We start from the raw sequence: 16,127 nt of genomic DNA, 5'->3' as shown, positions 1-16,127 counted from the left end.
AAATATCTGTACTTATATTAGTCGGCCCAAAATGTAAAGGGGCATTAAAGGACCAACTTGGATAAATCATAAAGGACACGTGGCAGAGATCGAGCTGTCAGGGATAGCTTGGTTGACTGGGAAGAGTTGCTCAGAGATGGCGCGAGTTTTTCACAACACGTGTTCGTAACACGTGTAACAATTCGGTTGGCCTGATGTTGCTTCGTCTGGAACCTGGTAAAATAACTGTAAGGACGCTGATTCGGGTTGTACGGGCAGATTTGTCGTTGCTTCGAAAGGCATTAGTAAGGTGGGTCCCATTAACCGACTTACACGTGGACGTATCAGAAGGTGCCATGTTTCCCCCGGGGAGGGGCATGTCAGAATGTTCAGAGTGTCAAAGCTTAGGGAATGACTCACATTTGATCAATTTTCAAAAGGAAGTTGCGTGTGTTTCCAGGATGAAGAAGGAAACATTGTTAATTAGTCAGATAATTACGTGTTAAATTAGGATTAATTTTTCATTGGAATTATCAATAAAGTAGCCATGGCAACTGGACTGGAGGAGGAATTTTAATAAACAACAATGGGGCAATGATCCTGTGTTTTCCCTCTGTTGTCTTCGAGCTTCAAATACTACACAATTGATAGGATAGTCTAATACTCAAGTCTGTGTTTGATTCATGATCAAATGAAGTAAAAAGTGTGCGTGGGTGATTGTTTTAGGAACGACATCGAGATGAAGTGCTCCAAAAGGAGTATTTGTGCTTGAATCTAGATATGAATTTCTCTTGCTCAAATCAAAAATTCGTCAAAAGGTGATTTTTTTTTGTTAATTTTTATGAATAAAAGAATGAAAAAACTAAACTTGACGGAAGATTTAATTTCATATTTAAATTTGTACTAATCTTTCTTTTATTTTATTTTATGCCGTTGGATTGGGTAATTATTTTTGTCTATAACTGAACTATTAACACGACAACACGTGATATTTTTAGTAACCACATGTTATTTATTAGAATGTTTCAATTTATCCGCGCTCAATATACATTGTCGTGGTTTTTTTATATGTATTTTTACTCTTTTTTTTTTATACACCTGGCGTAGTGTAAGTAGTTACACATTTATTTTGTTTGGCAATTCACAGCACTGTAGCCAAATCATCCTCACCACTTTCGCGGCCAGTCTCCATCCGTCATTAAAACTGTTTTATCGTTTATGATGGTGGGACTATCCGTGTGTGCGGTGCAAATGCATGTGTACATGACTCAATTTTTCCGACTTGAAATTTGTTAAATTTTCTGGTGGAGAGAATCTATGGGATCATACAAAATCCAAATCTCATCGGTTGATGGGTCGTTTGAATGGGGGTCCCATGCTATCCATGCAAATCTGTTTACATTTCGCGAACTCTTGGAAGTTTCACCAACCCCTGTTAGCTTTATGGCCATAAACTCTCCTTATTGTTGCTTTCGTATATTTTCATATTAAAAAAAAAAAAAAAAACAATTATGACTAAGACTAATGGCAGTGTTTACGTGCACCAATAACTTCATGACTAATAATACGCGCTTCTTATATTTGCATGACGACAATTAAGTGGTCAATACATTGCATAGTTCATTTTAAATACTACATATAAAGGTGTGAATTAAACTTTTGTTTTGTCACTAATTTATGGGTTCGTGAATGTTATGTTTATGAGTAAAACACTCGGTGCCAACTACCCAGGCCCCACTCGACAATCGGCCTCCCCGCCCGTTTTGTTGCGTCTTGTTTTAGTAACTGAAGCATCGTGTTATTTTGACCAAACATGAATCAACGGCTCTTGGCATGCCAACGGTGTTGATTGCGATCTTGACCTTTCTGCAAATCAGCGTGTTGGATGTTTTTCGGAACCAATGAGTTAAAGCCATATTAACGGAATAAAATAAACAAACCAGCATGTGCATATAAACAAATATCACGTATGTCCGAGTACGAGTGTAAACAAATCAGCAATCTTTGCCTTGTTCACAAAGAATTGATCTTAACGAGTCAGGAACGCTAAACCGTCATTTCCTTGGCTTGCCAACACGTTTCATGTTATTTCGACCACTCAACGATCTCATCTGGATTTTATTGCTGACAATTTTTCCAAGACCTAAAAAATATTATTGGCATTTAAATTGGATAAGCTTGAATTGATCACGTCGATAATCAAGGTAGCCTAAATGTATGAACTCTGTACCCAGCTTGGCTGAAAACGGAGAGAAGTGCCCATGGAAGCTTGAACCCAGACCTTAAAAAGAACAAACCGTAGGTTTGGCAAGCCGGCTAATCCTTCATGGCAGTTCGATCTTTCAGTCTTGGATCTAGGATAAAAGTATACAATAACACTCCATACCATTCAAATTTCAGTGAAAGCTGCCTTGATCAACAGACATGCATCATTGTGCTTACAGCACAAAAGAAAGTAAGTTCTTTTAAAGTAAATTATCCATTTGCTCCATAATTACAAGCTGATATTTGCACGCTGTCCTTATTCATAAACACAGATTAAAAGGGAGGGGGAACTTCAGGAAACTAGAGCCATGCTGGGTTCTTCACAGGTTGAACGACGGCCTTTACTTGCAAGTAAGCGTTAAGGCTGTAAATTCCCTTTTCCCGGCCTATGCCACTCAGCTTGTACCCACCGAAAGGAATAGCAGCATCAAACACGTCGTAGCAGTTAATCCATACAGTCCCAGCTCTCAGTGCACGCATCATGGTGTTAGCAGTGTCTGCACTCTTGGTGAAAACCCCAGCAGCTAGACCAAAGCGTGTTTTATTTGCTCTTCTTATAACGTCATCAGTTTCCCTGACAAAGCAGAAGAAAAAAAAAAAAGAATAAGAGAGAAGGGAATGCAATGCTACTGATCTCTAATAAACACGGATGAGGAAGTTCTTTACTCACTTGAACTTCAAGATGGATTGCACCGGGCCAAAGATTTCATCCTGTGCTATCAACATGTCATCCTATTTTATAGAAGTGCAGTCAGTAACAACACGGAGTATTATGAAAGAAAAAATTGGTACGAGAAATTGTAGGAGAGAAATGAATGATACCTTAACATCTGAGAAGACAGTTGGCTGAACAAAGTAGCCTCTGTTGCCCAATCTATCACCTCCACACTCAAGGGTTGCATTGCTTTCAATTCCAGACCTTATGTACCTAAGGACCTTCTCAAATTGCTCTGGATCAATCTGAGATTTTCATAGGTTCAAGAGCGGTATTAGTTTGCTTCTCAGCTACACATACTACTCACACATAAATTAAAATGAATAGAGGGATCATATTGCTTGCCAAGATTTACTTGCAGATATACAAAAATATATGGAGAGCATATTTGCCATCTACTATAAGGGCACTTTAAAATAAGTGCTAGTGTTGTTCTTTTTATATAACTTAGATTTTTAGAAATGGAGAATGCACCATTCCTGTCCTGCTTTGTTACTGTGAGGGGGCAACAATACATAAGATCTATTTCAAAGTAACAAGTAAAGCAGCACTAATAAACTAGAAAATTGTTAAATTGAGGTGAATAATCCAATTATCACATACCAGAGAGGGAGGGGAGATCGGCAGAGAAGAGTACCTGAGGACCTTGTTCAACACCACTCTTGAAGGGATCGCCAACAATACGCCTCATAGCACGTGCCTTTGCTTTTTCTACAAACTCGTCATATACACGCTCATGTACATAAGTACGAGATCCAGCACAGCAACATTGTCCCTGCATTTAGAAACATTTCAAATGATGGTATACTCACATGCTAAGTAGCAAATACGGGAAAAAACTTGTTGGAACCAACCTGATTATAGAACAAAGCAAAGTGTGCAAGTTCCACAGCCTGGTCAACGTCAGCATCATCAAATATTATAAATGGTGATTTCCCTCCAAGTTCTAAGGTTACTGGCTTAAGGTTGCTTTTTGCAGCCAGTTCCTGAACAATCTTACCAGTATCACAGTGTCCTGTAAAAGACAGCTGCAAAAGTAGCGGGAGGAGGTTATTAGTCACTTGTGTTTTGTAAGCATGCCAAATGTGATAATAACGCATGCTTAGGCTTGTATAATATACAACATAAGTGGCAAGTAAAAATGTTCTCCACCAGAAATAGTTAAATTGTGTTCCAAAAGCAGTCAAGCGGCAATCCACATAATTGATGGTTAAACTACAACTGGTCGAACATATATATATATATATATATATATATTAAAGAAATCAAGCATAAAAAAATGCCAAATAAGCTTCTTGGACAAACAAGCATGAAGCTTTGAGATAATTTTCCACTTGATGGATCATGTGTGGCCGCCCTCCAAAATACCAAGGCATAACTCATCCTTAATTTCATTTAACAGAACATGGAGGCAACTCTAAACCAGAGAATTGTACAGGGATGAATAAGGATATGACATACGCCAGAAATTATATTCTGACGATAATGAATAATAGGTAGAGCTCAAGAACTACCTTGTCCACATCCATATGGCTGGCAAGAGCTGCACCAGCTGTTGGACCATAACCAGAGACTACATTCAAAACACCAGGGGGAAGACCAGCCTGTCAAATTTTGAAAATCAGTAAAGAGATAATACCAGTATCTGCTCTTCATATTCTGAACAATGGTGCCAACAGAAAAGAAGACAAATCAAACATGAAATAAAAAGTAAGATTTGAGGAAATTGCATTACGACATGAATTTACTTTCATATTGGTATCGCATAACAAATTAACAACCATCTAACAGTGAATTTCTGCTAGCTTATCTGCATTAGACAATCGCTTGATTTGCATTGAATTATGCAAGAGGAAAAGCACTTGTTGATTAAGAGAATATAACAAAATTGTTTCCGATTCTACCTCATGGAATAGCTTTGCCACATACAGAGCAGTCAAAGGCGTTTGCTCAGCAGACTTTAGAACAATAGTATTGCCACAAGTTAGTGCAGGCGCTACTTTCCAAGTAAACAAGAGAAGAGGAAAGTTCCAGGGAACTATCTGGCCAGCAACGCCAATTGGTTCATGTAAAGTTTGAATATGGTAATTTCCATCACCAGGGACAGTTAGTCCGTGGATTTTATCAGCCCATCCTGGATATTAACAGAGAAAATATTAGATATTCAACAATTAACACTTAATGAGGTGAAATGAAATTCATTTTAGTAAAAATCCAACCAGCATAATAGTGCAACAGGCGAACCACCATTGGTACTTCAGATTTGAGAGATTGTACATAGGGCTTTCCATTGTTCCATGTCTCCAAAGCTGCCAGCTCCTCCATGTTTTTCTCAATCAAGTCAGCAGCCCGCAACATAATCCTTGACCTCTCCTGAATAAAAGAAATTGAAAGATTAAAATCTAAAATCATTACATGATAATTCGTAATGTAGTAACAAAGAAAGAATAGAGGCTTTCGTACATAAGGGGTCATCTTTGGCCAAGGTCCCTCATCAAATGCCTTGCGAGCAGTAGCAACTGCACGGTCAATATCTTCCGCATCTCCTTCAGCAACATTAGCAATCACTTCAGCAGTACGAGGGTCGTAGACCGGAAATGTTTTGCCTAAGGCCAGACAAGTTTCCAACATTGGGCTCATTATCAGCAACAGAAACAATGAGCTCCAAAATATCAGGAAACAATCATCTTACCTGATGCTGCGTCTACAAATTGGCCATTTATTAAATTCTTAGTGTAACTAATTTGAACAGGTGGAATGATTGGCTCTTCAACAACAGCAGCTGTGCTAAACCTGCTGATGCCTCTTGCCCTGCTAGACTCCCTACCTAAATATCATATTGTATAAACAGTGAGTTTCAGAATAAAATTTTAAGGATGAAAATTAATATTACTTTTATAGTTATATGATTATTACGTTAGACTCAAAAGCAGACTTTATATCAACAAAAACAAGATTAAAAAAAAAAATTCTAATAATTTTCCCGCAAATTTCTCAGCCAATGAAAGGCAACAAAGGGTACATAAATAAAAAACTTATCGTGATGGACTTTCAAAAGCCATATAAACACATACCAAACAATCAAAACATGAAGAAAAAATAAAATTAAAAAATAATAACATAAACTAAGAAGTAAATATTTAAAAAAAAAAAAAGAAAAAAAATACCAAGAGAGCGAAGCAGAGAAGGAGAAGCAGAAGGGAAAGAACGAGACAGCAAGGTGGAGATTCTGCGAGCAGCTGCCATAGCCAAAGCGAAGAAGCGACCTATTCAACTCTTCTCTCTCTCTCTCTCTCTCTCTGCAACTTTTGTCCTAGCAAGTTAAGCTTGCAACTGCATGCATAGAAACAAAAATCTCTCACACTCTACACTCTTATTCAAGCTGGCGAGTGCCACTTCTTGGACACATCACACACGTGTATCCAAATTCACAAGTTTATTATTTATTTATTCCTTTAAATAAATGAAAAATATACGTTTTAGAAAGTGACCGGCCAAATGACAAATGCGAATGAGTCCATGTCCAGCAATAAGCTATTTTTTTGGGTGGATGAGGAGAAGATAAGATAGTATATACATTGAAGTGGTTGGTTTGTATTATTTTATGTTAAAAGGAAATATAATATTTGATTTTTACGGGATCAAAATCAAATGATGCAAAAGTTGGTGTGTTTAGTAGGCGACAGTGTTTTGAGTGCAGCAGCAGGCCCCTTAGGCTATGCTAAGAGACGAAGACGTTCTAACTTTTCGTGCTGGGCAGGGCAAATGCTTACTTTGAGTAATCATATTAATACCCCTCGTTCTCCTTTCCACGCGTGGGGAAGCGCGTGCGGAGCTGTTTTCGAGGCCTTCCGGTTTGGCTTTTTAAGGGAGAGCATGTCTTTAACAAAGGTTTTCTTTTTATACAAACTATTTTTTAACTTAAGAAAGTTTATTAGAATTATTTTTTAACTATTTTAAAATACATGATTTTATAATTTTTTTAAAAAATTCTTTTAAATGTCTGATTTAAGAACATGTTCATATTAAAAAAAAAAAAAAAAACACTCGCACTTAAAAAATGATTTATCTTTAACAGATTCAACTGTAGAGTAACTGTTGTGCGATCTCAACTTTTTTGTCTTTATTAGATAAACCCGTTGGATGCATCCTTATTAAATCTAACGGTCGAAAAATATTCATTAAATAAATAAATGGTTACCGGCAGCAGTTTGAACGCGTTGCAGAAAATGAGTGGCGTCAAATTATGAACTGTGTCTTTGTGGTTCAGTCGTTAACACTATTGGTTTATTAAGCCTTATCCTCAATCATCAGCATAAATTGTTATTCTAAATACTGAGCTAACCATATCGCAGCTTATAACTTTCAATTGAAAAAAGAAAAAGAAAAAAAGAAATCGATTTAATTTTATCTTGGTTTTACAACAATAGATTAATGAATAAAAAAACAAAGTTGATTAAAAGCTTCACTGTCATCCTCGTACCAGTTTTGCTGGATTGCTCTTCTTTTAGTACTTTTGTCAAGCACTTGGTTTGCTCTTCTTTAGAGGAGCGGACTCTGTTGTTCTTCGTTACTTGTAACATGTTGATTGCTGATTGCTGATATACGATGATAACCATGCTTGTGAGTTTGATGTGGAGGAGCACTAACCGATTTGATTGGTATCCTTTATGCCACGTGTGAAGCTATTGACTGTCTGATCACTTTACTTTGAATCCAACGGTTACTTCGGATAAGAACAAAAAAAAAAAAAAAAGTTGTATGGTGCAACTTTTGCACCGCAAACGTAGCCGTCTTTGGGACTTTCTAGTTTCTGATTCTTTGTCTGAATTTGATTCCTTTTCTTTGGCCAAAAAGGTTTGATAGTGAAGTACTATACTTGTGAAATAAAAATTATAAAAATTAAAATTATGATATAGAAGTTTCAGAAATTTTTTTATTAAATTATCAAAATTTAATTATAAGTATTATTAAACATCTTAATAACTGAACTTTGATAGTCTAATTATCTCACTATACTCTCAAATTGGTTATAAAAATATACATAGAATGCGTTTTACGGACAATCAATAAATGGTTGAACAAGTAACAAATGTTTTATTTTTAATTTATTTTGTTTGTTTTAAAATAAGACTTTGAGAGGATAACGAATAATTTTCCATTGAAGTACCTTAAAAGACAAAAAAAATTGCTAGCACTTTTATTTTTATGATGCTTATAAATATGAAATATCCCGGCTAAGAATCAAACACACGACCCGACCATATATTGAAATAAAGTTAAAAGTGTAGTATGGTAAGGTGGTCCATCTCAATCGATTGATTCTGTTTTGTTATGGAATATTCTACCAAAAGATATCATAATAATGAGCCTAGATTAATGCGTCATCTTTTTAAATGCCGAAACTAAATGAATAAATAAAATTGGGTAAAAGCGTTAGGTTAGACGATGGGAGCCAGCGGCGAGTAGGTCCCAGCGTTTAATTAAGCATTATTATCTTTTGATACAAACAGATCTTTGTCCAGGAAAGCAGAAAACGCCGTGTCATTTGAAAGAGGGATGAATTGATTTTAGTACTTTAGGATTTACTGATTTGATAAACGGCAGAATTTTAGCGGATAGGTTTATTATCTCCCAGATAACCTATGTCAGTCTTACTTCGAAGGATTCAGGGGTGGAATTATTCTATAGCGTCCTTTGGACCCAAATTTTTTTTGTCAAATAAACAATAATATAATTATATAATCTTAGTTTTTAAAATAGTTATTTTGTTCATTGGGGCTTCATTGCTTTAAAGATCCCAGGTTTTAAATATGCGAAACAAATCATAACAATTTTTAAATGCATGGGACAAAAACTAGAATAATCATTAATCTATTCTACGTACATGCTGTATATTTATTTTTTGATTTTCAGATATTTATATTTAAATAAAAAATAATTTTTTGTGATTTTGATCTTAATAGAAAAAAGTTTGAATGAAAAGTAAATATTATATTTCAAAAATATATATGTAAAATAACTTATTTCTTAAACTATAAAATCTAATTCTCTTTTTTGTTTTAATTTAGTGAGTTAAATGAATCAAGTTTGGTTTCCAGAAACGACCGTGTTTTGGAGCTGTAAAACTTCATTAAGCTCACGTGCTTCTCAGCTGGTTCTTAACAGAAAACGAATTGATCGAAACAACAGGGCTTGAGCGCGTTTTGCATATCAGTTTAAGTAACCACGTGAGGAAGCATGTGACGAAGGTTATTCAGAGTTCGTTAAGGTTGTTAACTACGTGTCAACAAGCTGCTCATTCTGGTAATCAAGCTAGCTACCCAAACAAAGTATAAAGGCTGGTTTTTTGGGGAGATTCAATGACGAATTCATGAGTCTTGCTGAGAGGGTTTTGTGAGAGAGAAAGTGTTAACTTGTTCTTTGTAAAGTCTGGTGTAAGGCTCTGTAACGATCTTCATTACTGTTTCAATAAAGCTCATCTTGAGGCTTCTCCCGTGGATGTAAGCTGAGCATGGAATGCTCAGCTGAACCACGTTAATCTTGGTGTATGTGGCTTTCTTGATTCTGGTTCTTGTTCGTGTTATTAGTTCTTGTGCTTTGTTGATCTTGAGTGAGTTTATCTAAATAGATCTTGGGTGTGTGCAACTTGCATTGACTAAATCACAAGCATCCTAGGGCAGTGATCAGTTTAGCTTGGTTAAAGGCTTGCTGATTCACTACACCAGGACACAAATATCAAATAACTAAATTTAAGATTTTTTTATTGTAAAAACAAATAAGATGTCACTTATATTCAGATATTTAAAAAAAAAAACAAATATGTCATTTAAATTTTCGTAATCAGACCCATCCATACTTTAAAAAAATTCAGACCCATTTAGATTTCAGACAAAAAAATAAATGATACCTAAATTTAGCCAATTCTATGAGCTATTGTAAAATTTAAATACAAGATATAAAAGTCGAGCAATTATAAGACGTAGTATTATTTTTCTTCTTCTTTCATCGAAAAAAAGAAACTCATCATCGGCTGATCACTCTAAATCCATCTGCCATAATTAACAGTAATTAGCATTTAACAGGAAAAGTCCCCTTTTGCGTTTTGCCAAACAACGTGTTTCAATTTCCACTTCACATCCCATGCTTAGAGAGCTAGGATATGTTCGCCTTCGATCGTTTGTTTCTTTTGTTTTTTTTTTATAATGCTCTGTTTCAAGATCCATTAGAGCAAGTCATAACAAAAAAGCAAGTGTTGTGAGGCATTCTTTTTTCTTTTCTTTTTTTTCCGAAAGAAATTTAAAATGTTCACATTTATTATTAATTCTATAGCACTGAATCCTGATATTCTTTTGTTAACTCTGAGGCCTAAAAGCCAAATGCTTTGAGCTCCAGCCACTAATTAAGCATATGCGGAGACTCAAATACTAACTAAAACAACACTCTCCATCCGCATCAAGATCAACAAGATCAATTATCATGATGGTCCGCAGAGAAATCAGGATCTGTAGGCTTAAACAGCTTAGGCATTTTCATGCTGGAATCGTCAGGATTAAATGCTGGTACTCTCAGACTCAGCCGTTTTGTGCTCAATCTTGGAGCGAGTAGTGCCGTACCAGGACTATCTGCATCGGTTGCATATTCAACTGCTAGCCCCTCAGCGCCAGACTCAATAGCTCCTCCCGCAGAGTCTTCGACGGGGTATTCCTCTTCTACAATTTCATACAACCCTTCTTTTATCGCCAGCTCCACCGCCTTCTTTCGCCTCTTATATCGTCTCCAAGCAGCTTGAATAAAACTAGCTCCCCAGCCTCTCCATTGGTGCGAATAGTATCTAAATGCATGCTGTAGTCTCTTGCTGTGTAGGCGCTTAAACTGGCTTGAAACAAACTTGAGGTCCTCAGCTCTGAGTGCAAATGCTTCAACTTCAGTAAGTGACTTGACTGTTCTCGTTGATAACGGCAGATTGAGTGTGGAGACTGGCATTAGGGCCCATGTCAACAGTTCTTCGCCGCAGAAATCGCCCGTCTTGAGAGTGATCGAGTTGTAGAATCCCGCCCTTCCTCCATTTGTTGTTGAGCTTTCTACTTGTCCTCTAATGATGAAAATCATTTCGTTCACTGGATCGCCTTCGCGAATGAGGTATGTATCTCTGGTGTTTAAAGATGAATAGAGACGTTCGCATATGGCATCTAAGAGCTGCTGATCCATTTGTGCAAAAAATGGAACCTGAAGAAAACAGTACAAAACATAATTTCCCAACTCTATTTCACTTTCAATCAATTACTAAAGAGAAATTAATCACGCAAAGAGCTAGGCGTGCTTTATTTATCACTTGAAATGTAGTCAGCAATTAAGGGTTAAGGGGGGCTTACCCGTCGAACGAAGGCTAGACAAAGATGCCTCTGAATAGTGCGTCGGAGATCCAAAGGTAAAGATTGCAAAATGGATTCTTCATCCACACCCCTGGTGGCAAGCCACTTGTATTGAAGAAACCGGCGCACACGTTCTCGAAGCCCTTCTGGCAATTGACGGTGCCTCATCCACTCCTCTGTATCTCTCCTTCTAATCCTCCAGTCTTCTAGTTTAGCAGTCGTGGATTGCACATAGTTCTTGAATTAATATCATCAAGATTTATCTATAAATTTTTTGCATTCAAGACTAAGAAGCAACATCGTCAATTAAGATTTATGTAGCACACGAGTGTAGCATTAATTGCTATGTCTAGCAGATAGTGTAAAGAGCTTACCTGCATTTTTCCTAAGAGATATGAGAACAGGATTAGACCAAGGATGCAAATGACCATGCTGAATAATATTTCAAGGATGTAAGTACTTGTCGTTAGATTTTGTCCGTATGAGCTGCACATTGGAGAGGGAAAAAAATGATTGGAAAATGAGTAAGAACCCAAGTCAAAATTTAAAAACTTTTTTATCACCATCTGCTCTCTCTGCTGCTGAATACAGAAACGCAAGTCCTTAATTAACAGAAGTGATATATATAAATCTATACCTTAGATTTTTCAAACCCCACCATAGGCAGTAGCAATACTTTCTGATGAAATTTGTTTCAGCAACTTGTTTATCAATAGCATCATAAAATATTCCAAATGGAAATTGTTGCTCTTCTGTAGCACATTCATCATAGAGGCTTGAGTGCTCCAGCCAAGCATTGCGTTCAGGTAGCTCACTAACAGAACAGTCGATAAAAATGGGATCACAAGATGGGGAGTGGGTTGAGTTCCTCTCTCCCTCACACACTTGTATCCAGCATGCATGCTGCCGCTTAAAAGAGAAGAAATACCATGTAGCTCCTATAATCTGAAACCACAATTTAAACACTCTGGTCTGTTTGGTTTTAATTATATGCAATGAAAGCTAGCTGTAGCAGTTGTTAAGGATAGTATATTTACTTAACATTCTCAAGGTGATAGTAAAATACGAAAAAAAAATAAATAACATACTAGTAATATATTGAAACATGTAAATTTTTTTTTTACTCTTATATTAAAATTATAAGGGTGACAACGTACGTACGTGGCTGGCAAGCATATAGAAAAGGAGAGTGAAAGCTGACCCCGACCAAGAAATCTTGGCTATAACCCCAGCAGTTTTCATAATCCGTTCGTTAAGAGTAATCAAAATGAGAACTCTTGGAATATATTGAAGAAAAACAATTAAAACAATAGTGCCGTTGGCATGATCAGGTGCTTGATAATCTGTCCCTGGAATCACTATCACCAAATAGCTAGTAATCTGCATGCAAGCAACACCAATTATAATAATTACTATATATATATATATAGTAATTAATTATCAATTGAAAATTAATTCTCTGGTGTGCACATGCATATATAACAACAGACCACAACCGGCTGATATAGCTAGTATTAAGTACTGGATCTATATATATGTGTGTTCTAGTCATCATCATACATCACCTGGGGAAGAGGAAGCGTAGCTACAAGATCAACAATAAAATCAGACTTCAGGTAGCGTCTAGCAATGACACCGGGGTCCCTCACAAGGTCTCCTCTTCCAACAACCCTAGAACTAGGGGCCACGAAAGCTGTCCTAAACTTAACAATAATGTGCGCGAAGAACAAAGCGTCCACCATGCTTCTCAACAAAGTGACCGCCCTAACTAAGGTGTAATCGACCGTCATGCATGTGAAGTCGGTGGAAATAATTGGAACGTAAAAGTAGAGAGGGTCCAGAAACAAGGCAATGATACATGCTACAAAAAATATGTGATTCCATGTGTTTACAAAGTCGCTCTGAGGATCCAGGATTTTGTAACTCAGCCATGGCTTGTCTTTGTGTCCCAGGGACAACGTTTTTGTCAACCCAGACGACGCGTACAATTGGAGGGTATTCATCTTCTCCTTCTTTTTCTTTTGCTTCTTTCATTCATGGAAGATAAAACTGAAGCACGTGATTTGTGGGTGGGCGAGTGGTTTTGATAGTTTCATTAACACAAACATATTAGAGGGGTCAAACTCAAACGCCAAATGACTGTTGAGAGATTTGTGGGGAGCCAACAATTTGAATTTTAAAAATTTTAATTATTGGATTTTATTTATTTATTTTTTTAGAGAATTATAAGGTGCCATCAAGCAGGTACTAATTAATCTTCATGATAACACGTTGGCTAAAACTGATCAATGAAGTAATTAAGATTGTCCCAAATACACTACTAGAGAGTCAAACTGGCCAACACATCAAATTAATCGTACCTTTAAAAGGTGTTTTGCGCAGCCTTTGAGAGTTAATTTTATACTCAGATTTTTGCTATAATTTTGGCAATTTAGATAGCTATTGAGCATGGGTAGTATAAAGTTTGGATCAAGATTCTTTCTTGATCTGAACACTCCTAATTTTTTATAGATCTTATGTTACTTGTGTTTTAGTGTTAGTAGATAATTATAATTTAATTAATTTTTTTAATTTATTAACCACCAATCATATTAATAAAATTTATTCAAATGAAGATCGGATGAGAAAAGAATCTTTATCCATAAGTTTGGCTTGGGAGTGACTCTTTAGCTGCCATTAATTGTCTGCAAATTTCAGATTTCTCACCTCCTTGGTAGCCTTTCAAAGTCGTTGGTCAAATTGTAGATACTTTATCCATAAAGTTTGGCTTGAGAGTGACTCTTTAGATGCCATTAATTGTCTGCAAATTTCAGATTTCTCACCTCCTTGGTAGCCTTTCAAAGTCGTTGGTCAAATTGTAGATACTTGATCAGTCATCCAGATTTTCCTTGCTCTCACGTTTGCAGAGAGGGGTGTGTGTGTACACTTATGGTAGCTGATAGATTAAAAAATGTGAGATTAGCTTGCAGTGCTTTCACATGGTGGGATTTTGCCCCTCAACCCATTCACAAGAGTCTAATCGAGATGTATGGGGTCTTTCCAAATGTAGATTTGCTACCCAGCTTATAATTTTTTTCTTCAATTTTTATATTAATACAACTTTTCATCATTTAAACAAAAGGGGAAAGAGAGAGAAAAACTGCCCAACTTGTCAAATTAATTTTCTCGATTATGTGATAATTGATGTGTTAGGGTAAATTTTAGTTTAACCCCCATATAGAAAGAATGAGAAAGCTCAGTCTACTCCCAACATTATAGAAACCTCAAATTCTATTAAATTTTAATTAGATTTAGTTATAAAAGGATACTTCGATCTTTACACACGTTGTTTAAATGGGATGAGGAGTATTTTTACTTGATACTGCGAGTATATAAAGTATGATGACAAAATAACGATGCCATCACTGATTTTAATTAGGATCAACACTGTAAAAGAAACAAAAATGTCAGTTTTCAACGGATGTTTAGTAAAGGCAGGGGAAAAGTTGGCAAAAGTTTGAATGAGAGAGGAACCCAATACACACACACATAACTGTTGTAAATGAATATTGCCTCTGGCAAATCTAAGGATCCGTTTTCAAATCTTTTTTTTTTTTCTGAATTCAGAAAACATTAAATATGCATTTGATAGATGATTTTTTTAAATATTTTTGAAAATATAAAATTCATTCTACACTTTTAACAAAAGAAATAAGAAAATATTTTTTTTTTATTTCCAATACAGTATTAAGTTTTAGAATGAACAATTTTCTTCTACCATCTCACAAAATAATAATAATATCAACAACAACATTATTATTATTACTACTACTACTACTATTATTATTATTATTATTACTACTACTACTACTACTACTACTACTACTATTATTATACCCAAAAAATCAATTTCCCTAACAATAATCTTATATATATATATATACACATTATAATATTTATGTTTTTATTTATTAATTAAATCAAATATATGGAGTTTATTATTTTTAAATAAAAAATAACAAGATCACCTGATTTATTCTTAAAATTAAAATAATCAAACTAATTAAATAATACAAATGATTATTCATTACTTAATTTTAAGTTTATAGAAATTATTCCAATAAATAATTCTTTAAAATGTTCCTCCTGAACATATTATACTTTTGTTATTTTCAAAATTATTTTTGAAAATGATACCAAACACATTTTAAAATTTTTAAAATAGTATTTTCATTCTCATTTTTGTTTCATGAAAATAGCATTTGGAAAACAATACAGGACTGAAAGTTTGTTACTTTTATCTTTTTTTTTTAACTCCCACATATTACTTTATCAAAATTAGAAATTTAGAATACTTCCTACATAGACCCACAACATCGAGATCACTTTGATACACGAAGTATTCTATCTCCTACTCTTTTATTTTATCTATTTAATTAATGTAACTATCATCGTAGTATGTTACGTAGCTGCAATTAATTATGTTTTTCTTATTTATTTTATTACTAACATCACAAGCAAAGCCTAAAGAACATATTGAAGCTCAGAAGGCAACAAAAATAGAAGACTGGAATTTTAATTTTAGAAATTAAAAACTTTGAAGATATCTGAAGATTTTATTTGAAGACTCATCTAAGAACTTGAAGATGGCTAATCTAACAAATCTCAAAATTGACGCCATTGACATTTTTAATGAAACCTACTTGTCATGGATCCTTGGTGTAGAAATTCACCTTGAGGCACCAACGTCGGCAACACAACCAAGCTTAATAATGACTTATCTACTCAAGAATGTGCCAAGACAATGATCTTCC

General features: G+C 35.3%; 2 protein-coding genes across 2 annotated transcripts; both read right to left on the bottom strand.

Annotated features, from left to right (window-relative positions):
- Positions 1-2,345: 2,345 nt before the first annotated feature.
- LOC102613074 (aldehyde dehydrogenase family 2 member B4, mitochondrial) lies at positions 2,346-6,448 on the bottom strand. The gene is made up of 11 exons (XM_006476692.4): positions 6,127-6,448; positions 5,652-5,786; positions 5,423-5,565; positions 5,179-5,332; positions 4,864-5,093; positions 4,474-4,563; positions 3,814-3,987; positions 3,597-3,734; positions 3,067-3,204; positions 2,915-2,976; positions 2,346-2,818 (listed from the first exon to the last, which is right to left on the bottom strand). Exons 1-11 carry the CDS (start codon positions 6,203-6,205, stop codon positions 2,545-2,547), a joined length of 1,617 nt encoding a protein of 538 aa, XP_006476755.2. The 5' UTR covers positions 6,206-6,448; the 3' UTR covers positions 2,346-2,544.
- Positions 6,449-10,133: 3,685 nt separating this feature from the next.
- LOC102629098 (probable cyclic nucleotide-gated ion channel 16) lies at positions 10,134-13,337 on the bottom strand. Its single transcript, XM_006477477.4, has 6 exons — positions 12,900-13,337; positions 12,496-12,714; positions 11,972-12,279; positions 11,709-11,820; positions 11,335-11,571; positions 10,134-11,188 (listed from the first exon to the last, which is right to left on the bottom strand). The coding sequence occupies exons 1-6, from the start codon at positions 13,335-13,337 to the stop codon at positions 10,430-10,432; spliced, it is 2,073 nt and encodes a 690-aa protein (XP_006477540.2). The 3' UTR covers positions 10,134-10,429.
- Positions 13,338-16,127: the final 2,790 nt, after the last annotated feature.

This window comes from Citrus sinensis, chromosome 3, assembly GCF_022201045.2.
Source record: "Citrus sinensis cultivar Valencia sweet orange chromosome 3, DVS_A1.0, whole genome shotgun sequence".
Lineage (NCBI taxonomy): Eukaryota > Viridiplantae > Streptophyta > Magnoliopsida > Sapindales > Rutaceae > Citrus > Citrus sinensis.
This window is presented reverse-complemented; position numbering and strand designations above follow the sequence as displayed.

Excerpts from the sequence above, each read along its gene's own strand:
- LOC102629098 (XM_006477477.4), bottom strand. The coding sequence starts at position 13,337 with ATGAATACCCTCCAATTGTACGCGTCGTCTGGGTTGACAAAAACGTTG. Across the intron at positions 12,280-12,495 it reads TCTATATGCTTGCCAGCCAC|ATTATAGGAGCTACATGGTA; the intron begins GTACGTACGTTG and ends TTGTGGTTTCAG. Across the intron at positions 11,572-11,708 it reads ATCTCTTAGGAAAAATGCAG|AACTATGTGCAATCCACGAC; the intron begins GTAAGCTCTTTA and ends TATTAATTCAAG.
- LOC102613074 (XM_006476692.4), bottom strand. The coding sequence starts at position 6,205 with ATGGCAGCTGCTCGCAGAATCTCCACCTTGCTGTCTCGTTCTTTCCCT. Across the intron at positions 5,094-5,178 it reads CCTGTTGCACTATTATGCTG|GATGGGCTGATAAAATCCAC; the intron begins GTTGGATTTTTA and ends GTTAATATCCAG. Across the intron at positions 4,564-4,863 it reads TGGCAAAGCTATTCCATGAG|GCTGGTCTTCCCCCTGGTGT; the intron begins GTAGAATCGGAA and ends AAAATTTGACAG.